General features: G+C 47.2%; 1 protein-coding gene across 2 annotated transcripts in view; it reads right to left on the bottom strand.

Annotated features, from left to right (window-relative positions):
* Window positions 1–25,366, bottom strand: part of CUL5 (cullin 5) — a 677,835-nt gene that overhangs the window by 419,320 nt on the left and 233,149 nt on the right. For both annotated transcript variants that reach the window (XM_085621507.1, XM_085621508.1), the window contains one exon: window positions 22,831–22,972. In XM_085621507.1, the coding sequence (XP_085477633.1) occupies window positions 22,831–22,972 (142 nt within the window). The remainder of the gene's footprint in view (window positions 1–22,830; window positions 22,973–25,366) is intronic.

Raw genomic sequence — 25,366 nt, 5'->3', positions numbered from 1 at the left:
CGAGGAAGATGAATCGCCCGAAATAAGTGGAGACTTGACCTCCCGGAAACCTACATTGGCTGACATCATGCAGGCCATAACGGCCTCCAGGGAAGTGCTGGAAGGTAAAATAGATGCTATTGGCACGGACCTCAGTCTACTAAAAAACAATCATCGCAAGCTCAAAGACAGAGTGTCCGGCAATAAAAAGGAAATGAGCAGCCTGCCGGAATCCGTCCACGAGATGCGCCGATCCCTTGCTGTCCTGGAAACTATGGTGAAAACCCTGGAAATGCGTGCTGAGGACAGTGAAGGGAGATCGGGACTGAACAATATCCGCGTCATCAAGATACCAGAAAAAAAACGGAAGGGTCAAATATGTTCTGCTACTTGGAGGACTGACTCCGCGCTGAGGTGGCTCCAACAGGTCTGTCCCGCTTCTACGCCCTGGAGCGGGCTCACAGAGTACCAGCTAAGCCACCAAAACCAGGGGCTCCACCCGACCTATTGTGGCTAGACTTTTACACTTTCGGGATGGAGAGCACATTTTGCAAAGCGCCCACCAAACACAAGATCTGCGCATCAACAATAGTAATGTCATGATATTTCCAGATTTTACAAGAGAAGTACAGCGAAGCAGAGCATCCTTCGCTGCTGTCAAGGCTAAACTGCGCAAATTGAACCTGTCCTATGCAATGCTATTTCCCCCTCGACTTCGGGTGGCAGACCCAGCGGGAGCACGTTTTTTCAATACACTGCAAGAAGTTTGGGACTGGCTTGAAGCTCACAGCTCGGTAGATCATCATTCTTCAGCTTCAGGGACCCTGCTGCAGAGCCCTTGCGGCCATAGGGCAGGATCCAAAGCCCCTTCGCCCAGGGAATTTAGACTTGAACGTCATAAAGCACTGCAGGCAGAGGTATCACACAGTCAAAAAAGCCCTAGTACCTCTCCGAGATGATGTGCATACATGGGAGTGGTGGTACTGGACCCCACCCCCCCTGCGGGAGGGGTGGAGATGTTATGCAATGTCACAAAGTAATTCCAACAGCGTATGTATATTTGTAAATTGGTGCATAGTTTTGAGTAGTGTGTGTGTTTAATAAATGTACTCTTACTTTTATAAAGCAAAGGACAGGCTGGACAATTATTGAGTGTTATTTCTGCGCACCTGCAAATGGCGATTACTAGCCCACACCACCTCCCTTGAGTAAGCCTCAGACTGTTTTGCAACGCTACCCTCGGAGAGTCAGGCGCTACAATTGGGTGTTTGGTTCGCAGTGAAGGACAAATGTAGACATGTTATTTGTGCAGGCCTCATAGATGATGCCTCGTTTTCCAACACTGTGGTAATGGTGGCTTTTGGCAGGGGGGTGGTGACAGGCCTCCCTTTTAATAGGTTCACTGCATTCCACCACCTCATACCCTTGCTGACTTTGGCTAATTTCAGCTTCTAGAGCTTTCCAACTGCCTGTAGTCTAAGACCATTAATTGTCCAACCACTCTTGTAGTGGGCTCATGTGTAGCCTAGTGTTTGGAATGTAAGGGATGCAAGAAGCCATCTTCCCTTGCAGTTTTATCACTGTCCTCACAGTCTGAGACTATGACATCTGGTAAAGGTAAACTAACTTGCCCTAATATTGCTTGGACCCTCTGTGCAATCTGATATGCCATTGCTACTACTGTGTCCTGATCCACCCCGAGAAACGTTTTTTTGTTTGTGGAGTGGGAGATGATTTCCTCCAATTTACTTTAAAACCTAGAGCGCGTGGTAGTGAAACAATCCTTGTCATGTCTTGCAGACACTGTTTGAAGGTGTTTGCCTTTACCAGTTAATTGTCCAGATTAAGGACAGACATGCACAGCCTGTCTCCTGAGGTGTGTTGCTAACACTACCAATGTCGTTGAGAAGACTTTTGTACAAACTTCATGCTGAAGAACAGAACTTTAAACTGGTAATGTTATCCCTTCACTACAAATATTAGAATATTTTTATGTGGGGATGTATGGGAATGTGGAAGTAGGTGCTCTTGATGTCCACTATTGCCAGATAATCTTCCTTATCTAGAAGAGGGATAACATCCTGCAAGGTCGTCATTTGGAACCTTTATGTACCCGTTTACAAACCACAGATCTAGGATAGTTCTGATTTGGGACTAGGAAGTAAATAGAATACACACCTGTGTTTCTCGTGGGGAACCCTTTCAAAATCATTTTTGTGCAGCAGTTCTTGCACCTCTGTTTTCAGGACTTGTAACTGGTCTTTTTGTAGTGATAGTGCTTTGGAGGTTTTGTTGGTGGCTTCTGTATGAAGATGAAGCATTGTGTATATTTACAAACAACTTATCTGTGGTAATGAATTTCCATTTTTTTTAAATGAAATCGTTTATTCTCCCCTAACCCCACTGGTATTTTATATGTGGGGATAGGAGAGTGCACAAATCACTTTGAGGCACTAGAAGTAGATCTCCTTGAGTTTCCACCTCTTAATTTTCCTCTACCTAATAAAAAGGCTTTGTCTGTTTTTTCTGCCACTGTCTGAGGCCTGGGAAATGGTTGCCTCATGGTGGTCTTTGCACCTGTACAACAAAGCCATGCCTGCCATGACCTCTCCTGTCTGGAGTACCTCTGTTGAATGAGGTACACCCGTAAGACTAGCAAGGCCTTGGCCATTTCATTAGCTCTCTTCGTACCTTCCAGAGTATGGTCCACTCAATCGCCAAAGAGATAGTTACCAGTCACAGGCATTTCAATGATATTGGATTGTACCTCTGGTCTAATACCCGAGATGCGAAACCACCCATGCCTCCTGAGGTCTGAGCCCGTTGCCAATTGTCTGCTTTTGGTATCTGCAGCATCGAGTGCAGGCTTAAGGCAGGAGTTAGCGATGTTCTTTCCTCCCCTCATTATATTATTTGCTCTTTTCTGGTATCGCTGTGGGAGATGCAACATCAGGTCCTCCATATCCTCCCAGTGTTGATGGGCACTTCTATTTGAAACGGAGTTCAAGTTTGCTATCCGCCATTCTGTTGGAGCTGCTCTCTCCATCTTGCTGCCCACTGCCTCCAATTTCTTGCTCTTTCTATCTGGTGAGGACTTCATGGATGTAGAGGACAAGGCCATTTCCTCGCTGTAATTACTATGAGAGTCTGGGTCAACGTGCACTTTTATATACTTTTGGTCCTGAGTGGATGCTCTGTATTATTTCTCTATGCCCAGGGTGTCTGCTTTAGCAGTCGCCGGCTTGGAGAAATCTACCACATTCTGCTGGGCTATGCTCAGAAGCATCAGCAGAAACAGATTCTTCCTGTATACTTGGCCTAGAGTCTCAAGGAGAAAGCATGTGTCCCCTTTCTCTATCTTCACCCTAAAAGTGTTGGCAATTTTCTTTATCACCTATTGGTATGTTGAAATATCATCCACAGCAGATGGTCTCGCGGAATACATATCAATTTCTCCCTTATATGAATCTGCCTCAGCATCTTCCTACAATGTTTCCTCCTAAGGTATGTCAAAATCTATATCCTCAGAGTCTGTGAGGTTAAAGGTAAACTCCTTTTCTCCCATGTATGTGTCTTGTCCTGCATCATGTTTTATTTCCTCCTGCTTGGACACCTGAAAGTCTTGGGTTGGTGTTTTAATCCAAATCTTCCTTCTGAGATATTATGGCTGTGAGCCGATCTTTCCCGGTAGGATGGGACGTTTCTCTGGCTCCTTCAACCGCATGTTTTTGTTTTTTTAGCATTGAGGGCTTGTTTCTTTGTGAGTCAATTGTTTTGCTCAAAGACTAGTGCTCCAGCATCTTAGACGTTAGCCTGGATGCTTCTTTGGACACTTCTTATGGCTTTCAGACATACGGCACTGTAGTCACAGGGTCTTGCTTATGGTGTTCCTCGACCTCATAGGAAGTCTTGAGTAAGATGCCTCAGTGTTTCCCTTCAGCTTCTTCCACCTTGCAGTCAGATAAACTCATCTTCATCAACAAAGCACTCCTCATCCTTTTTTAGTTCTGATAAGCCTACCATGTCTGTAGCTTCCTAATGTGTGCTTCAGAGGTTTTATCTCTTTTGGTTTAATATACAAGCATGGGACGCAGTCCTCCGACTTATGGTCTTTTGGGAGGCAGAACATACAGACTGGGTTTTCATCGTTGGGATGGAACTTTCTATGGCAGCTCGAACAAAATTTGAAAAGCGTGTTCATAATCTAAAACAACTGTGTCAAGAAACCCCGAGGGGTCCCTCACTGATTAGATATCATTCTCTATCAACTCCACCCCCTCTTCCCCCCCAAAATGAAAAAAACTCTTTCCAGCTTCAGGTTTTGATCTCGGACTTCTCAACTGCTTTCCAATATTCTTCAAGAACTTGGATGTCTTTCGAAGGAATCATTGGGAGTTCCCACAATGAACCTATGTACCCAACAGTTTAAAAAAGGAATTTAGGGGGAGGAGCCTAGCGCGCAACCAAGATGGCCGCGTAGGTGCGAGGCTCCCGAGGACCTCCGCGACCTCCTATGACTATCCTGAGCATATCCTGTCCCAGATGAGGGGACTGTGTTGGTGAGCCTGAGCTGAGGTGGCGCCCGTTTTCCGCTTCCAAATCGGACCTCGGACACCGACTTTAGCACCGATTGAGGTTTGCGGCCTTCTCCTAGCCGAACCCCGGATTTGCGTTGTGGGGCGATCCAGTGACGAAGTGAACAACAGCGGCGGGCAGGGCTTGGTGGCTCGCGTAACCCGCACTTTCGCTTTCGCACCCTCCTTGCTGTCTATGCGAGGTTGGGTCGCGGGGCTTTGTGTGTTGGTGTGGCCTCGCCGGGGGACCCTGCCTGCCCGCCGGCTGTGATCCGCCCCGCAGATCTGGGGTGGCACCCCCCCGGAGCCCGTGGACCGGCTTGCCCGCCCTTCACGACGTGGCTGGTGCGACCGGGAGACTGGGACCATGGCCACGAAACAAGATGGTGATCGGGCAAAGGTAAAATCGACCCGGCGTGGCGCAGCCCATCAGTCCAACAGCATGGATCGCTATACCCTCCAGAAGGGATCTCCCGAGGTGCCACGCAGGTCCCCTGAGGGCCCTACTGATGCCCCCGATCTGCCCACGGACCTGACTCTGCGGGATGTCATGGGCGCCATCGCCGAGATGAAGGCCTCTGTGGGCCAGCGTTTTGATACACTGGCGCAGAAGATCGACTCGGTCCTCGTGGATGTTGGCCTGGTAAGGGCCGATCTCTCCAAGGCCAACGACCGAGTCGATTCTTTGGCCCACACCGCATCGGGCCTTACGACAGATGTGGCGGCCCTACAAACGGAGGTGTGCCGGCTCGCTCGGGCGAGTGCGCTGATGGATCGCCGCCTGGAGGACTCCGAGAGTCGGGCCCGGAGGAACAACATCCGTATCATCGGGGTGCCTGAGGGACGTGAGGAGGCGGCGGCGGACCTTTTCGTGGAAGACCTGATTGTTACCCATCTCCAGCCACGGGGGCTGAGTAAGTTCTTTGCTGTAGAGAGGGCCCACAGGGTTCCCGGGGGAAGGCCTAAGGTCGGAGCCGCTCCGAGACCTCTCATTGCCCGGATTTTTAACTTTCGGGACAGAGACGCTATCCTGCAATCCTCCAGACTACAGGGACCGATTAGACTTGACAATATGGACATTAATTTCTATCCTGATTTCACCCCTGCGGTCCAGAAGCAGAGACTGAGCTTCCTTGGTGTCAAGCGCCGTCTTCGGGACCTAAATCTCAAATACGCCATGCTTTTCCCAGCTAAGCTGCGAGTGGAGGTGGATGGTCGCACACACTTTTTTGATCGTCCCGAAGCGGCCGGGGACTGGCTGGATACTCTGTCTCGGGATCGGGATCGGGGTGGCGGGGGGGGGGAGCGGCCGGGGGAGAGGGCTCGCCGGATCAAGACTGAGGGACTAATATTAGGCCTCGCTCGGGACAAAAATGATGCCACTTTGACCATACGTCGGATTACTTAAGTTCCCCTCCTATGGAGGTTGTGTGGGGTCTCTTGGGGGTTCTCCCTCCTCCTCTGGGGGTTTAGTTAGTTTAACTATCTATGGGGCGACAGGCACACTGCACGTTGGGGGGGCTGTCTGGGCTCATGCAGGGGTGCAGGGAGGGGGGAGTTCTGTTGGGGTGGGTGGGCAGGGATGGGGTGTTGTTCGTTATTATCACAAGGCAACCCTTTTTTTGTGTTGGTTCTACTGTGCTCTCGGGGGGACGAATGATGGTTTCTGTGTATGATGGGGGGTAGGGAATTAACTTTGTTGTCTTGGAACGTTAATGGTCTGGGGGACAGGATCAAACGAGGTGTGGTCCTACAGTATCTGAAGCGACTCTCGCCCGATGTAGTTTTCCTGCAGGAGACACACCTTATTGGCAATTCCTTTTGCGCCATGAATCGGCGTGGCTACCGCCTCGTGGCCCACTCGGGCTTCACGTCAGGCTCGAGGGGAGTGGGTATCATGGTAAAGAACTCGCTCCCGTTAGAAATTGATGAGGTGCTCCACGACGACAGGGGACGTTACACTGTCTTGGTGGGGAGAATGGAGGGCAAAGTGGTTGTCTTTGTGTCAGTGTACGTCCCACCGGGGTTGCAGTCGACCACCTTTGCAGACCTGGGGCGCCTCCTCCTTGGCCTTCCGGGGGGGCTTCTGGTGGTGGGGGGGGGACTTCAACGCGGTGGTTTCTGGGACTTTGGATCGTCACCCCCCTAGGGACCTCCCCCGGGCACAGGCGTGGCTATCCGGCCTCTTGGATACACTGGGATTGGTGGACTGCTGGCGCTTAAAACATCCCACGCAGCTGCAATACACTTTCCACTCGGGGGCCCATGGTAGTCTCTCACGGCTTGATTATGTCCTTGTCCCGGCGGCCTATGTCGGGAGGGTGGGGGAGGTGCGCCATTTGGCACGGGGTATCTCGGACCACTCCCCGCTTCTGCTGCATTTCGACTTGATTAAATCCCTCCAGCGCTATTTTGATGAGAATGTGGGGTCAGTGCCTTCAGCTATCTCCCTGTGGGAGGCCTTCAAAACAGTACTTAGAGGGGAGGCCCTATCCCTTATTTCCCACGCCCGGAGGCGCGAGCGGGAGGAGGTGACCCGGGTGGAGGCTGAAATAGCTGAGCTGGAGGGTGATCTAGAAGATGGGGTGACCGATGCTGCACTACATGTCCTCCAGCTCAAACAAGCGGCTTATAGGGCCCTCGTTACGGAGGCGGCCAGGGGCCTTAGTAGAGAGTAACAGGGGCGATTGTATGATGTGGGTGATAAGGCTGGTAAACTGATAGCGTGGTTGGATAAAAAGGAGAGAGCGAATCGTGTGGTCCCGCTGATTGAGAAAGCGAATGGTGTGTGTGTAACTGAGCCAGAAGAAATTGTCTCCTGTTTCGCGGATTATTTCCGCGAGGTGTATTCCCCGGTCTCTTCTTGCTCGGAAGAGGATTCCCGTGCCCTGCTTAGGGATATCGCGCTGCCTTCCCTTTCCGGGGAGGACAGGGTGTCGCTGGACGCCGCTCCCACCTCCGACGAAATCGCCCTCGCCATACGCTCGGTCGCTTCTGGCAAGGCCATGGGCCCGAACGGTATCCCTATCGAGTTGTATAAGCTGCGACCGGATACATTGGCGCCTCACCTTCGCGCAATGTTCCTCGCGGCCCACTCGCTGGGCTCCCTCCCGCTTGACCAGCGTCTGGCTACAATCGTGGTGATCCACAAGGAGGGGAGACCTCGGGATCGGGTTACTTCTTATCGGCCTATCTCACTACTTAATGCGGAGCCCAAAATTCTCGCCAAGGTACTCGCCAATCGGCTGGTCGGTGTGGTGGGAGATCTTGGTCATCAGGACCAGTCTGGTTTTATTCCCCATCGCAACACAGCCCTTAACCTGCGGCGTTTGCATGGGGTGCTCGCGCGCGTCCCATTTATACGGGAACCGGCCATTTTGGCGTCCTTAGACGCCACCATGGCGTTTGACACGCTTGAGTGGCCATACATCTGGGCGATGCTTGCGAAGTTCGGATTCGGCCCAGGATTCATCAGTTGGGTCAAATTGTTGTATGCGGGCCCATTGGCGCAGGTGGTCGTGAACGGAAGAGTATCGGCCCCGTTTGAGATGGGCCGGGGCACGCGACAGGGCTGTCCCTTGTCGCCGCTTCTTTTTGCGCTTGCCTTGGAGCCCCTGGCGGAGTGGCTGCGGTGGGAGCCTTCCATCCGTGGTCTCCGTTGGACCCCCGAGTATGAGGACCGCGTATCCCTATACGCTGATGACATCCTTCTGTACCTAGCCTCCCCACGTAAATCACTTATAGTGCTAGTTGATGTTTTACACTCGTTTGGTCGTAACTCCGGTCTCGTCATCAACTGGGCTAAATCGTGTGTGTATGTTCTCTCTGGGGAGGCTCCTATTCTCCCGCGGGGCTGTCCGATTCAGATCGCCCCGCAGGGATTTCGGTACCTGGGTGTCTTCATTACTCTGGACCCGGAGGCCCGGTATGAACGGAATCTGCTTCCCCCCCCTCCAGCGTCTGCGGGTAGATGTCGCACGCTGGCGGCGCCTGCCGCTTTCGCCGCTCGGCCGGGCGGCATTGTTCAAAATGATGTCTCTGCCGCGTTTCCTGTATGCTTTGCAGAACACTATGGACTTAGTCCCGGCGCGCTACTTCCGTGAGGTGGAGAGTCTGCAACGCCGCCTGTTCTGGGACGGGAGGCCGCGCATTGCCCTGGCGAAGCTGACGCTCCCATGGTTTGACGGGGGGGATTGCCCTCCCGGATATTAAACGGTACTATTGGGCCTCCCAGCTCGCTGCCATTAACCATGGCCTATACGGGCCCGCCTTAAACCCGGCATTTGAAATGGACAAGATGCTCCTGCCAGGTGGCGACTACAATCAAGCGCTCTACTCTGGCGTGCCCGATGCTCGTCTGACGGGCCCCACGCGTGTCATGGTGCAAGTCTGGCACGCGGCCATTACAGCTATGGGATGGAAGGACCGCTTGACCCGGGCGTCACCACTATACGCGTCTGAGCGGTTAGGCTCCCTGTGGACCTCTAAGGGCTTTGAGAAGTGGGACATAATAGGTATCAGTAAAGTTGGGGATCTCTGGACGAGGGGAGGATTTAAAACGTTCGATATGTTGCAGACGGAATTTCAGTTGCAGGGCAGTGAATACTTTCGGTATTTGCAGGTCCGTCATGCGCTGGGCTCCGTCTTCTCGGACGTTGCCTCCATCCCGGAATATTCCCCCCTAGAGGATAGAGTGCTGGATGGACACGTCCCGGACAGCACGATCTCACTGATCTACAAAAAGCTGATAAACGACCGCTCGGGCCTGCTGACTGCCCTTCGTGCGGCTTGGGTTGCCGACGGGCTGGAGTTGGACGACGAGGACTGGACCTCCGCGGTGGCCTCCCCGAAGGAGGTGGCCATACCGGCTCGCCTTCGCTTCGTCCAGCTCAAGATACTCCACCGGGTCTACATGACGGGGCCAAAGCTTCTGCGGATGGGCTATGCTGGAGATGGGTTGTGTAAGCGTGAGTGTGGTGCTTTGGGGACCTTTCTGCATATTTTGTGGGAGTGCCCGGAGGTGGAGGGGTTCTGGCGTGGTGTGCATGAGGTGCTGCGACTGGTTACGCATGTGGCGCTGTTGCCTGAAGCGAGAAGATGCCTGTTGAATGTGTGGGAACCGACTGATTACTCGGCGCCGCAGACGTGGTGGGTGACTCTGGGATACATGATAGCCAAGCATGATATTGCTCAACTGTGGGGATCCCAGAGGCCCCCGACGGTCTCGGCCTGGAAAGAACACATGGACTGGTGCATGTTTAGAGAAAAGGTGGTGTATGTAGCGAGGGGTAAGCCTGGGACATGGGGATAAGTATGGGGCCCCTGGAACACCTACCGAGGGGGTATCTGTGCACCACCGCTGCTCCCTGATGCCTCGCCAGCCCCGTCCCCTTAGCCGACTCATTCCCCCGCTGCCGGGCATTGGGTTCCCCCAGTCCTTGCTCTGTTCTCTTCCCCCTCTTTATACTTTTGTGTATAGTTGGGATCCCCCCTCTAGGGGAGCACGTGCTGCTATTTTTGATCGTGGGTTGCCTTGTGGGTGTGGTTTTAATTTTTGTTGTTCTTAATTTAAAATGAAACCGCATAATGGGGTCTGGATGATGTGGCCTTTGACATTGTTACCTACTGAGAAATGCTCATCCGTGATACCACGTGTTCCATAAATGTATGCCGCATGTTCCTACCATTGCTAGCGGCCGGCCGGAAGGTTGTGGGCCCATACTTGTATACTTTTAAGACCTGTAATAAACGGTTTCAAAAAAAAAAAAAAAAGGAATTTAAGATGGTGGGCGCGTACATGAGCACTGAGGGATTACGGTCAAAGTCATACGAGGGCTTTCTATGTCAACAACCACTTACAAACTAAGAAAGTTTAGGGAAACAAAAAACTTCCAGACCCAATCGCTAAAAGGCAGAATTGTGCAAAGCATTTGTATCTAGAAAAGATTTCATGCGGCAGAAAGAATGCACTTGTTGTATAGAGCTTCATATGAATTTTTCCGAGTTCTAAGCATTGTATATAACAGGTGTTAATATTAAAAAAATGTAATGGTACTCAATTTATCGATGTCGAAAAGATGAAAGGCTGAGTTGGCCTTGTTGGAATTTAAAATTGTGACCTGTGGATCACATCAGACGCTAGAAGCAACAGCTTAACTCATCAAGCTATTTGTTACCTTATGAAAGATGTTACGACACAGCTCAAAAGTCTAAACAGACATCAAAGAAAGGGACAGTTGAAACTTTTATTAGTGGTGGCTTGACAGAGCATGAATAAGTAAATAATTTTATTGTAACTACACGGTCGCAGATTAGGACTGCTTTACACATAGTAGAGGAAAACTGAGTAAAAGGAATCCAATACCAAGCTTAAACACGTCACCAGGACAGGTTGCATATCTAAAATGGGGGTTTACATAAGTATCTAATGATGAGGAGAACTCATGTTTGAAAGGGTAACACATCTCTGGTGAAAGAGGAAGTAAAAAATGGGGAATACAATACAGAAGATTTCCAATTTATACATTTAATCTATATTCATTGTCATTACATTCTTTATGGCACACTATTTCCTTTTCTGAGTTATGTTGTGGTGAGGGATGGATTCCTGGGGAATTAATGCAAGTTTTAATTAAAGGATACAGACTCCGGCTTTCCCATTATAAGAAAGTCTGACACACCACCTAAATTCTCTTGGCAAGGAGTAGGCCTGGGCAATAGGACATGAATTTAATGTTTTGTGCTGATATGCCCAGGGGCTGAATAACTCTGAAAAATCCCCAATAATGTTCCACACTTCGTTGCAGAAGCTATATAGTGATGTACTATAATACAGCTTGCTTTTAACATACAAGCAATTGTGTAACAACAGCGACAATGACTGGTACCTGAAGTGCTGAGTAATTTTCAAAGGGTCTAAAATGTCTTACAGCATGGTTTATATCAGAGTTTGTGGACTGCATACAAAAACGTAGTTCTCAGACATTATCTTGCTCTATGTGCTATCTGTCATGAATAAATCGACAATGCACTCACCGCTGTCAAGAACAGCGAAATTTGTCTTCCTAAAATAAGATAATCTTCTATTGCTTACTGTAGTTACCGTGCACAGCCAGGATGTAGAAAATGAAAGATTTATTCTTTTATTTAAACATATTCAGACAAACACACAATGGAAACGGCTCACACAAGATACTAACGTTTCTTCTACCTTCATCTGCTTCATCTATGTCACAATTCCCAAGAGGTCTGGACTTCAGATGAAGAAGGGATCAATCATGAGTTTAGGTATCTGCACCATTTGGAAACAATATGTTGTGTAAAATCCTCTCCTTCAAAATGGGGACATTGTATTTTTTGTAGTCCAAAGGTAACTGATGCAGGTGGGCAACTGGTAACTGACTTCTTCAGGAGTTATTTCTGTGGGTTTTCAGAAGTAGCAAACAGAGTGCCACAGAGGGATAAAGTTAACCTTATTGCAGGGCCAATAGAATTATTAGATTCTATGGCCGCCGCACATTATGCAAAATTATGGATTTGCAGCATTAGCCACATAAATCCCTCATCAGCTGAATAATGTGCCAATATTAACAAAAAAATGCTTCGAGCTCAAAAGAACCAAACGTTACTAAAAACTTGGCGACATGTACCTGCACAAAGGAAGGGCCCTTCACAAAGGTTAACAGGTCACATTTCAGTTGTTTATTGTTGTATTTGGGTATTACACTTGTACTAATGAAGTGACACCTTTACTGAGACAAAGTAAACATGTACAAATGTCAAAATAATGAAGTAATACTATCACAAAATGAGCAGCATTACACTTCATATGTCTTTTCTTGCCACTATTCAACTCTGCAGCATATTTTGATCTTCCCCTGCCATATAATTTCAGAGGGCCTGCCTTATCATGACTTTGTTACTCTTGGTCCAAAGTCTCTTTTACACTATGGATGTCGGATTACAGGGTTACATTCACCTATGGGCATTTTGGCGCAGAGTAGCATACGTTATTGTTGGAGGATTGAGGAACTTCGATTTCCGATCGTGATCAAATCGACCCGCCATTTTGTGCTGCCATCACTCAGGCAGCACGGCGAACAAAGTCTATTCTGCTTTTTCTGCAGCTTCGTGTTAAAAAACAGCCTTTCTGCCTCTATTTACAAAGCTGGTGTTAGGACTGGCCGAGTACACTAATCCCCGTCTGGTTTTCTAATCCCCGTCTCAACTATCTGTTGGTTCACACTATTCTTTTCTGACTTTACCTTATCCTCTGACCTTCACTGTCTTCTGCTAGCATTCTCTCATTTCACAACTGTCCTCCAACACACACAAACGTATCTCGCCACCTGCAAGTTAGTTACGAATCCGTTAATAAATTAGATTGAGGGAGGGGTGACAAACATAGTTGGAGGAGAAGTTTCTTCGAGTCATCTGACACTTTTGTTTTCCAATCTCTCCTATTGGTTCTGTCATGTTTTCCAACTTTCCTTATTGGCTCTTTCTTGTATGTTCTGGGAGTGTATTTGGTTGATGTATATGTTACCTATATAGTATATAAGTTTGTACGCCACAGAGTGAAGTGGCAGTCTCCTGAGAACCTACCTTGTGTACTTCTGGGATAACTACTAGCTGCAGCTAATAAAATCTGATCTTCTAACGCCGACAGAATGTCCCGTGTCTCTGTGTAGCTGAGCAGGTGAACTCCGGAGACTAGGGCGTACTCTGCGCCGCCAGGCCCATAAGGTTCTGGTTCTTCAACTGGCGCCCAACCTTGGGCGGCTTCAGTGGTACCGGTTCTGCCCGAAGGTCGTGAGGAACCCCGCAAGAAAATTCCGGAGGGTTCGCGAGCCAAGTTAAGCGACCCCTGTATGTCGAAAGTGGTCCGAAGGTCTTTTGCAGCGCGGTTACTCCTTCCTGACGGCTACTAACGACCGCTGCCCTGACTGCCGCCCTGCTTTGGCCCTTCCTTTGATGATGTATGGTAAGGCGAGACGATAGACGGGCCTCTGTTGGTGTGAGAAGACGTCCTTAGTTAAGTATCTTCGTGGGTCGCGCCCACAATTTTTTGTTCTTTGATTAGTATTTGTAGTCCTTAGATTCGACTATTGCAATAGCAGAAGCCGAGGGAAAGTGCATTTGTGCTGCGTAAACTGAGTTTTACCCCCTTGACGTTTGTTAACAGTCCGGTGAAATCACGAGATGCCTGGTCTGACTAAGTTTGGAAGAATTTGTTGCTTTGGTTGTAATAGGGATTCCCGACTTGAGGACTCTTGTCCGATTCCTTCGGTTGGAACTCCCACATATGAGCTCTATTCAAAACATGGTATTGGCCCCATTGCCTTTAATGAGACATGGACCCGATACACGAAGAAAGATGGTGTATAAAATGGCCAGAAAATGGTAGTTTTGATCCCGATGTGCTAGATAATTTAGAAGCAGTTTTATTCAAAAGAAAAGCCCGGCCGGCAATGTTTGACTCTTTCCGCCTTTGGCGTAAGGAAGCCAAACAGAAAGAAATTAAGCAAGCAAAACGAGATAGGAAAGCACAGGGTATGACAATTATACAGGCTGCCCAACAGCTTAAAGACGATGAAATTGATAATGCGACTGAAATTTCAGAAAGACAGCATCGCATGGCAATAGATAAATGCTATCCGGTGTTGCCTGTTTCCCCTGCTGAAAACAAGAAAGATATAGAAGAAGATCCCCTAATGTCCCATTTATTGAGGTTGCCTCCGCCCTATGCACAAAGTGCCAATGCACCCCAAATGTTACAGCCTGTTCAGCCACCAGCGGTACCTCCGCCTGTTCCAGCTCTTCCGCATTTGCCTCCTCCAGTATTACCGCCCTTGCCGGTTTAACCATTAACTTCGACTTCTTTGCCCTCATCTCCTGATCTTGGATCTCCTTTGCCTTCTGCTCCTCCTGCAATAATCGGTTCTCCTCCTGTCAGTTCTCCTAATACTTTGTCTCCAATTCTTATATCTAATTCTCCGTCTGTGCGTAAGCGTCTCACAGACACTGTTATTCTATCTCCTTTTTTCGAAGCTTTAAATATGGCTCCGGCTTTTGCTCGAAGACAGTCTCTTAGTCAGTTCCCAGATTTTGAAGAACGAGAAAGATTAGACTCTCTTGCACGTAAATGGATCAAAAAGGGTCCTCAATACAGTGTGCTTGATTTTATGCCTACTTTCTCGCAATGGAACGCGCCTACACAAAGATACGTTTTTAATGCAATGTGCGATACTCTCATTAAAGAATGGGAAGATGTGAATTCGAGTCCAATCCCACAAGATCTGTTAGATGTTCAGACTGATTTTGATAAAGGACTTGTTGTGGGTTCTAAGGTTGAGAAAGCTGTAGGGACACTTATTTCCTATAGATCCTTATTGTTCTCTCAAGCCTTTCCTGATTCTGATCCGTCAGTAAAACTAACACTGAAAAATTATCCCATGAGAGAGGTTCCTCCAGTATGGAAGGAAGAGGTTCCGGCAGCAGGTAACGTACCACTTATTCCTGCTCATTTTCAGCGTATATGGGTACATGTTCCCTGGAAGAGATCTGAAGTTTTGGCCCTTAAGCAGACTCTACCGGATCCTCGTAAAAATCCTGCAGGTTATTACAAAGAATTATCACAGACAGTTGACGCCTGCATCATGAACCTAGCCGATATTAACATGTTGATGGGAAATGTAGTCCCACAGACTATATGGGCTAAGATTCGTAGAGGATCACGCGCAGGAACTAGGTGCTACTTGGGATGTTATAACTACTACTGATAGAGATCAAGTGGGTGGTGCAAAGCCTGACGCCTTGATTTCGGAACTCCCTGGTAGGATTGTTACATTAATGAAAACTATGATGCCTGCATTGAGAGTTAATTGGGATAAACTAGCAGCATGCAAACAAAAGAAAGATGAGTGTCTCTGATTTCTTTACTCGTTTCGAGGAGACATTTATTGATCACAGTGGTCAAGACATGACTACAGAGGGTGGACAGCGATTATTTGTGGACAAATTCGTATTTAATTTACTTCCCGAGCTGTCACACAAATTGAAAGATTCTGAAAGTTCATGGGCTGTTTCTTCTTCTGCCCAGATATTGGCTACTGCACAATATTACGAAAACAGGGATAAAGAAGAAAAAGAAAAGCAAGAGAAAAAGACGAAAGAATTAAAAACGAAGGTTCTCTTGCAACAAGCTTATCCTCCTCGTTATGTCCAGCCTCAGTCTCAACAGCCTCCGCAGTTTCAGAGGTTGTATCAAAAGCCTGAGCCGTACACTCCGCGACCTTTGTTAGAACCTAATCAATGTGCCTATTGTAGAGAAGAAGGTCATTTTAAGAATAGTTGTCCGGTTTTATTGCAGCGCAATGGAGCATTATCTGCTCCACGAGGTCGTGCTGGCCTCCAGTCAGCAAACAGAGGTAGAGGTCGGGGTGTGTTGACTCAAGAACAGCGTGCCCTTTCTTCTCCCAATTCCATGAATTACTTCGATCAGCAGAATGTCAGGTCTACTCAGTATTACAATGAAGACCATTATATTGAAAACGGAAATGAAAGTCTTCATGCCAACTAGGACAGCCATGGACAAAGTAAGGGAGTTGTGTCGGTTCCCGTAGATCAGAATTAACCTTATGTTAACGTCACTACAATGGGTGTTTCAGAGCCATTTCTTCTAGATACTGGGGCGATGAGAAGCTCTATCATTCATTTGAAACTCCCTGGGGCACCTTTGTCTGGCTTAACAAATGTTTCTGTAGGATTTTCTGGCGCCCCTGTTCGCAATCCAGTTTCTTGCCCTTTGCCTATTTCAATTGGTCCTTACGATTTGGAAGCTCCACTTCTGTTAACGAATGGTTGTGGTGAAAATCTGGTGGGTCTAGACCTATTGAAAAGAATGCATGCTACGATATATTGTTCTCCTTCTGGTGTACATCTTACTTTAGGACAGAAATTGATTTTCCCAATGTATTTGTCCAAAGATCAGTTTCCATATGAATTGCTTTCTCTTCCAGCAACACTTTGGGCCACAGGTCCGAATGATGTAGGCTGTCTTGAGATTCCACCTTATGTTGTCACCCTCAAGCCCAATGTTGAATTGCCGCGCAGTCCGCAGTATAGAATTTCTACTGAAGGTGAAAAAGCGCTTTTGGAAATCATTCATGATTTGATTCAGAAGGGTGTGGTTGAAGAAACAAGAGGTAACACATGCAATAGTCCTATTCTTCCTGTCCTTAAACGTACTGATCCTTCTCAACCACCAGTATATCGTTTTGTAATTGATCTGCGGGAGGTAAACAAAATTGTTGTACCACAATTTCCTGTTGTTCCAGATATCACTGCTCTGTTGACGATGATACCTTCCACAGCGACTTGGTTCTCTGTTATTGATCTAAAGAATGCCTTCTTTAGTATTCCCATTGCAGAAGAGAGTAGAGACATTTTTGGCTTCTCTCTTGGAGGCCGAAGCTTCCGGTTTAAGCGCGCACCTCAGGGCTATTGTGAAAGTCCCTCCATTTACAGCCAAGCTTTAAAATGTCATCTTGATACTTTTCATTTGCCGTCTGGTGCAGCCCTTATCCAATACATGGACGACTTGTTAGTCGCTGCAGATTCAGAAGATATTTGCAAAAATGTCACTGTTGCATTGTTACGCCATTTGTTTAATCTGAATCATAAGGTTTCGCCTTCCAAATTACAATATGTTTGTCGAGAGGTTACCTATTTGGGTCATCTCCTATCAAAGGAGGGACGGCGATTAATCCCAAAACGAATTCAGGCGATTACGCAAATGTCTGTGCCATCCACACAAAGGGAAGTACGTGCCTTTCTAGGTATTACTTCTTATTGTAGGCAGTGGATCCCTAACTTCTCTCTGTTGGCCAAGCCTTTGTTGGCACTCACTTTGAAAGATACGCCTCAGCCCCTTCCTTGGACAAATGAGTGCCAAAAGAGTTTTACTGACTTACGTACTGCTCTGTGTTCTGCCCCTGTATTGGGTACTCCTGATTATAGTAAGCCTTTTACGCTCTATGTTCACGAGAGAGAAGGTTGTGCATTGTCAGTTTTAACACAGCAATTCGGAGACAAACAGCGGCCATGTGCCTATTTTTCGGCTACGTTAGATCCTGTAGCTAAAGCATTGCCCAATTGTCTCAAAGCGACAGCAGCAGCAGCAATTTCTATTCGACAGTCTGCTGGAATAGTGTTATGGTACCACATGCAGTGGATACTTTGTTAAACAGAACGAAAACGCAACATCTTACGAGTGCTCGTTTAACTGGATACGAGCTGACGCTTTTGGCTATTCACGTACACATCAAACGATGTAATACCCTGAATCCAGCTACTCTGTTGCCCCTTCCAGATGAGGAAAGTGTTGAGGAGCAGCATGATTGTTTCTTCCGTACTGAGGAAGAGACAAAAGGAAGAATTGATTTGAAAGACACACCACTAGAGAATCCGGATGGAACTCTATGGGTAGACGGTTCTTGTTTTAAAATGCCTAATGGAGATACAGTTTCAGCCTATGCTGTTACTACTTTGCATACAATTGTGGAAACAGCACGTATCAGACACAATTCAGCTCAAGCAGCAGAATTGATAGCATTAACAAGAGCATGTGTACTATCAAAAGGAAAGAAAGTGAACGTGTACACCGACAGTCAGTATGCCTTTGGTGTAGCGTTTAATTTTGGACGTCTTTGGAAGGAAAGGGGATTCCTCACTTCACATGGCACCAAAATACAACATGGCCAGTTAGTGACTGATCTCCTTGAATCACTTGTCTTACCCACCCAAATAGCGATTGTGAAGTGTAGTGCACATAAAAAAATCACAGATGTTGGCCGAGGAAATGCATTTGCAGACGAAATAGCGAAAAAGACAGCGAGAGATGCAACAAGTCGAATGTATGTGGCGGGTCCTGCAAAATGGGTTAGAGAGAGAGAGGAATGTATGAGGATACAGTGGAAAGTGTAAGAGCAATTCAGAAAGAGGCTTCAGAGAAAGAGTTGAGCAAAATGGAGAGAAAGTACAGGAATGTTGGATGAGATGGGTTGTTGGGTGGATTTATCTGAACACCAACGTTGGCTGTTACCAGATGCCTATGTACTCCCAGTGGTTACTATGGCACATGGTCCAGCCCACTTAAGTGCAAAAGGTATATGCAAACTTCTGGCTCCAGTGTGGCGAAACGAACAAATCCCAAAATGCGCAGACAATGTAGTGAAACATTGTATTATTTGTTTAATGTACAATCCGGGAAAGGGAACCCCAACTCCAGCGGGTCACTTGGCTCCTCTGACATATCCATTTGAGGTGTTGCAAATCGATTATATTCATATGGAACGATGCAACAACCTTAAATACGTTCTGGTGGTAGTATGTGCCTTTTCAAGATGGATAGAAGCATACCCTTTAAAAGACAACACAGCCTGATCAACAGCTAAAGTTCTATTAAAAGAGTTCTTCCCCAGGTTTGGTTTGCCGCGCATTGTCTGGAGTGACAATGGGAGCGAATTTGTTGGCCAAGTCATGCAAAAAGTTTGTGCGGGTCTTGGTATCAAGCAAAAGTTCCATGCGGCAAATCATCCACAGTCAGCGGGTTTAGTAGAATGCTACAACGGAACCTTGAAGTTAAAACTAGCAAAGGTTCAGGTTAGTACAGGACTCAATTGGCCCGATGCTTTGCCATTAGCTCTGCTGTCCACCAGAACTGCAGTACACTCTCGTTTGGGACTTAGCCCTTACGAAGTGGTTTTTGGACGCCCTCCTAATGTATGGGGAGTCCCTCGCCCTAAGAAATACTCAGATTTGCCATATCCAATGTTGATTGACTACTTGCATGATCTTACGACTAAATTGCGTGTTCCCCATCAACAGGTTCAGAGTGCTCTGCCGGAGGCCTCCACAGACCCGGGCCATTCCATCCGACCAGGTGACTGGGTGTGTACCAAAAATTTCCAAAGGACGAGAAATTTAGAACCCAGGTGGAGAGAGCCCCGGATGGTTTTGCTCACCACGAGAACAGCAGTTAAGGTCGAAGGAAAGAAAAATTGGATTCCCGGCGTGCATTGTAAGAAAGTGCCTTTGCCTTTACCTTATGATCAATGGGTGCGCAGGGGCATTGGTGGCTTTGAAAGTGAAAAGGTTCCACGATTCGTGCCCTTTAGTGATGCACACCAGAATGGGACACTGTCTGAGAAAGAGGACGACGATATTCTTCAGGAAGCAATACCATCACATCGTCGCTTGGATACGACAAATCCGAGAACATTGTTCCACGACCAGACTGTACAGAACAAAGAACAATATAATTTGAGACCTAGACCAAAGAACACTTAAGATTTTTCTCTCTTGTGTAGTATTCTGTCCCGGTTGCAGGGTCACGGTAGGAGTATTGATTGTGACCTGAGTAGTGGCAATAGGCCTGCAGGACTTGCAGTGTCATAGGACGGCAGACAATCATAATTGAGTGATCGAGGAAGATTGCCGTGAGCATCCATTAGCAAGATGGAAACTACACTTGGAAAAAGAGAGAGAAAGGATGAAATAAAGAAAGAATCCTGTAAAATAATGTACAATTGTTTCAATATAACCTTATGTATTATTATATTATTGTGTATTGCTTTGGCGTTTATAGGTTGGATTATTTATGCTCTGCAGCAAAAAGTTGTCTCTCCTTCTTCATCTCGTCTTCTTCAACTGTCTCTCCACATCTCTTTCATACCCTTCCTCAACATGAGCTCATTAGAAGAACCGAATATTATAACAATTCTTTCATTCAGCTATTACATCAGCACCAGTTAGTGGTCAACACAACTGACTGTTGGGTATGTGGACTTATGCCACATACTACAGAGAAAGGAATGCCATATTTAGTTCTCCCGTTTTCCTATGAGGGTTCTGCTTGGGCTTATTTTGTCTTTGTCATCTTCTCCAATGCCTACCAAAGCAAATTTAAACGATCCATTAGTTCCTATATTGGTGGTCCGGATTTTAGTCATAGCTCATTCATTAAGGGAATGGTAGCTATGGCTAAAATCATGGAAAATAGTAAGATTTCCGTTGATGAAAGAAAGGCGTATACAAAGTGGAACGTCACCCATTATGTCACTTGCCTTAGTGATAAGGTCAAGCAAAGAAAATCTCCACCGATTTGGACGATTCCTCATCAGGGAAATTTCTGTCTACAAATTAACGATCGCTCTTCTGACACCACACAAAGAAATAACTGTTCCCACACGTACGTTTACTCCTCTCAAAACTCGCCTCCTCTAGTGCCGTCTCAAGGCACAGATTTCATTTGTTACAATAGGGCTTATACGTGGTTGCCAACGGGTTTCTCTGGTACTTGCTATATAGCTTTCCTTCTTCCTCCTACTTACACCGCTTCTGCAAATCCTCATCGAAACAGATACGGCAGAGGGATTATTGATTCGAAGGACACAGCAGGACAAGAGGGAGGAGATTTCCTCAAAGGATTTCTTCCCTTCTGGGGTCCAATGGCTAACAGCAGAAATATAAGGCAACTGGTTCATGTCGTAGAGACTACAATAGACATCACTGTAGGAGCCTTAAGCAACTTCACGGCAGAACTACAGGCGGACCGTCTTATAACATTACAAAATCGAGTTGCCTTAGATTTTGTTCTTGCAGATCGTGGTGGAGTGTGCAAATTGATCGGGTCAAGTTGCTGTATTTTCATACCTAATGATGCTCCAACAGTATACCAAGCTATCTCCAAGTTGCACATAATCTCTGAGTCTATTCACCAAGACGAAGGAGATTGGTCCTTTACGGAGTGGTTTTGGGGACTACTGTCCAAATGGGGTTGGAAAGTATTGACATTCCTTGGAATAATTCTGACCATTATCTTTTCTTGTTGCCTTTGTATACACTGTGGTCCCGCCATCTGTGACCTATGTGCAACTATGTGCATCCCTAAACCCAAACCACAAGTAACAGAAAACATAAGAATGATGTTACAGCAACAGCTCGATGACCTCATGGCTATCGATATTGACTCAGATTAACATGAGTCCATCTTGCCTGAGTTCTGGCAAAAGGAGGGTCTGAGGAACTTCGATTTCCGATCGTGATCGAATCGACCCGCCATTTTGTGCTCCGCCGCCATTTTGTGTTGCCATCACTCAGGCAGCACGGCGAACAAAGTCTATTCTGCTTTTTCTGCAGCTTCGTGTTAAAAAACAGCCTTTCTGCCTCTATTTACAAAGCTGGTGTTAGGACTGGCTGAATACACTAATCCCCGTCTGGTTTTCTAATCCCCGTCTCAACTATCTGTTGGTTCACACTATTCTTTTCTGACTTTATCTTATCGTCTGGCCTTCGCTGTCTTCTGCTAGCATTCTCTCGTTTCACAACTGTCCTCCAACACACACAAACGTATCTCGTCACCTGCAAGTTAGTTACGAATCCGTTAATAAATTAGATTGAGGGAGGGGTGACAAACATAGTTGGAGGAGAGGTTTCTTCGAGTCATCTGACACTTTTGTTTTCCAATCTCTCCTATTGGTTCTGTCATGTTTTCCAACTTTCCTTATTGGCTCTTTCTTGTATGTTCTGGGAGTGTATTTGGTTAATGTATATGTTACCTATATAGTATATAAGTTTGTGCGCCACAGAATGAAGTGGCAGTCTCCTGAGAACTTACCTTGTGTACTTCTGGGATAACTGTACTAGCTGCAGCTAATAAAATCTGATCTTCTAACGCCGCCAGAGTGTCCCGTGTCTCTGTGTAGCTGAGCAGGTGAACTCCGGAGACTAGGGCGTACCCTGCGCCACCAGGCCCAAAAGGTTCTGGTTCTTCAGGATGAAATGCGCAGTGGGTCTGCTGAGATTCAAAACTGTGACCATGTGATCAATTACAGAACCGTGCAGTTGGGTGCTAGTCGTCTAAGCCATTAAATACAACTAGATCCTACAAGCAGTACGAGATGCTGCTTCAAAAGCGATCAATTCAGGGATTTGTGCACCAGTTTGAGCAGGAATGAAACAATCATGGTAAAAATTAAAACATAAGTCAGAAGAAATGTAGGTTTTCTAGAGAAGATAACTTCTTAAGATCAGAAGTAGAGCAGTTACAGGTTTAACACTTTTATACAGTATCTTCTTCAGATTGGGTGTGAAATACAGATCAACTAGGATTCCAGCCCTAAGTAGCAAACACTTTGGCTGAAAATCAATTTTAAGTTTCATGTAGTAAAAGTCTGTATTTAAAGCAAGTGCTGACATGACAGTCTGTACGTACCGTAGGATTCTCTAACTCCAATAACAAGTTGAGAGTCAAAAGCCTCCCCTAATCTTTCAGCATGGACCAGTTTCATTGCACTATCTTGTAATCGATTTTTTATGTTTGAAAAGATTGACTCATTCCACGTGTCCAGCATGAGCTAGAAGACAAAAAAGAAACAAATTAGATAGGCTAAGGGAACTACAAAATTTAAGAAGAAAAAAAGTTACTCATTTGTAGCAATTCCAACATTTAGTGAGGACATGCACCACTAAAGAGTAAAAGTTAATGTCAATGGATGTGTATCATGCCCCTCTGAAACATGTCAATGCCAGCCTAGATCTTTTTAACCAAGTCCAATTAACATAGCCCTAAATTTACAACCTCAGTCACTCTGCACCACTTGCTTTACTACCTCAGGTGCTATTCTGCACCCTTTCTCCCTACTAGACGTCTGTTTTCATGACAGCCTACCAGTGCCGAAGGAGGCTGGGGAAGATGGAGGAAGGGCCATTTCTGGAAAGCACCCATCCACTGCAGCAAGGACCAGATCCCTAGCACCTCGAAATGGACAAGTTACTTACCTTCGGTAATGCCTTATCTGGTAGAGACATGATCTACTGGCAGATTCCTTACCTTTGAACTTCCAGGCGTCAGGCTGGATCCGGAAGATTTTGATAGTAGTAGCTCTGCGCAAAGATAAGTTGCATCGGTCGACTCCGCTTGACGTTGTAGGCATCTGGTTCTTCATCGTGACATCTGCATCATCTACATAGGCACCACCCTGGCGCGCGGACATCGGTACTTTCCACAACTTTCCACGACAGAAGCACGGAGCCATGAAGTGACTGACCGTGGTGTGTCAAAAATCAATTAGGGCCCTGAAGGGGAAAAAGCCCTGGCACTAAACCAATCTGCAATGCAGGGAGGATGGGTGGGTCAGTAAGGAATCAGCGATTAAATCATGCCTCTACCAGATAAGGCGTTACCGGAGATAAGTAACTTGTCCATCTGATAGAGTCACCTAGCCGCAGATTCCTTACCTTTGAACAGATACCCAGGCAATACCATCCCCGGAGGAGGGACTGTGGAAAGGTATTAGACCAAGAAGTCCTGCAAGACAGAGCGGCCAAAGAGGCCCACCCTGAGAACTTGAGAATCCAGACAGTAGTGTCCGGCGAATGTGTGCAGAGATGCCCGCATGGAAGATGTCAGTAACCGGGACACCACGCTGAAGAGCCGTGGTGGTTGCCTTTGCCCTGGTGGAATGGGCCCTAAGGCCTTCAGGGGCTGTTGCTTCGCCATGGCGTAACATTTTAATGCCGAGGATGACCCATCGTGAAATGGTCCTCTTCTGAACTGCTTGTCCCTTCTTTGCTCCAACATACCCCACGAAGAGTTGGTTGTCCACCCGGAACTCTTTAGTGAGATCAAGGTAGAATGATAATGCTCTTTTTGGATCCAGACGATGGAGATGCTCCTCTTCTTTGGAAAGATGCAGAGGTGCATACACGGTAGGCAGAGTAACAGATTGATCCGGATGGAAAGGTAAGTAGAAAAGATGCCCTAGCGAGGAACACTACTTTGTCCAGAAACACTGTCAGGTAAGGAGGCTGAGATGACAGTGCCTGCAGTTCGCTCACCCGTCTGGCAGAAGTTAGTGCCACTAAAAAGGCTGTTTCGATAGTGAGCAGCTGGAGGCGGAAATTGTGCAGAGGTTCAAAATGTGCAAACATCAAAAAGGTAAGGACCAAATTAAAGGTCCCATTGGGGCATAATTAAAGGGGAAAGGGGAAACAGATGGGTAAGCCCTTCAAAAAGGTCTGTACAAGAGGAGACTTAAAAAGTGATGGCTGATCTGGCAGCCGAAGGAAAGTAGACAGGACTGGAAGGTAGCCCTTCAGAGTGCCCATAGCAGAGCCCTGCAGGGCCGAGGAAAGAATGAAAAGAAGAACATCTGATAGGGAGGCAGACAAAGGGTCAAAAGACCGTTCTCTACAGTATTTACAAAATGTTTGCCATCGGCAGGCGTATACAGACTTTGTGGAGGGACGCCTGGCTGCCAGAATAACCTCACAGACTTTGTCAGGAAGGTCAAAAGCTGTCAACTGTCGCCGCTCAATTTCCATGTAAGGAGGCGGAGTGGACAGGTTCGGGTGGAGGACCCTCCCCTGCAGCTGGGACAGAAAATCCTCCCGAAGGGACAGCCTGACCGGAGGATCAATGCTCATTTGCAGAAGCTCGGGATACCAGACTCTCCATGCCCAGTTCAGAGCCACAAGAATGACTTGGGCCCGGTCGCCCCTGATCTTCTTGAGCACTCTGGGCATGGACCTCGCGGGGCTGAAGGCGGCAGGACCTGATCCCCGTGCGGGACACATAGGTATGAGGGGGGAGCAGCCCGAGGCACCCTCGTTGGAGAGAGCAGCTGATGGCGGCACCTGTCTGGAGGGAGACAAGGAGAGGACACGGCCTGTAAGACACCCCGATAAGCAGAGGGGGTCTCTCGAGATGGGAGACTCACCCCTGGACAACTCGGGGCAGGAGGCCTTGT

Source organism: Triturus cristatus, chromosome 8 (assembly GCF_964204655.1).
Source record: "Triturus cristatus chromosome 8, aTriCri1.1, whole genome shotgun sequence".
In the NCBI taxonomy this organism is placed as follows: domain Eukaryota; kingdom Metazoa; phylum Chordata; class Amphibia; order Caudata; family Salamandridae; genus Triturus; species Triturus cristatus.
Note: the sequence above shows the minus strand (reverse complement) of the source record. Positions and strands in the feature narration are given on the sequence as shown.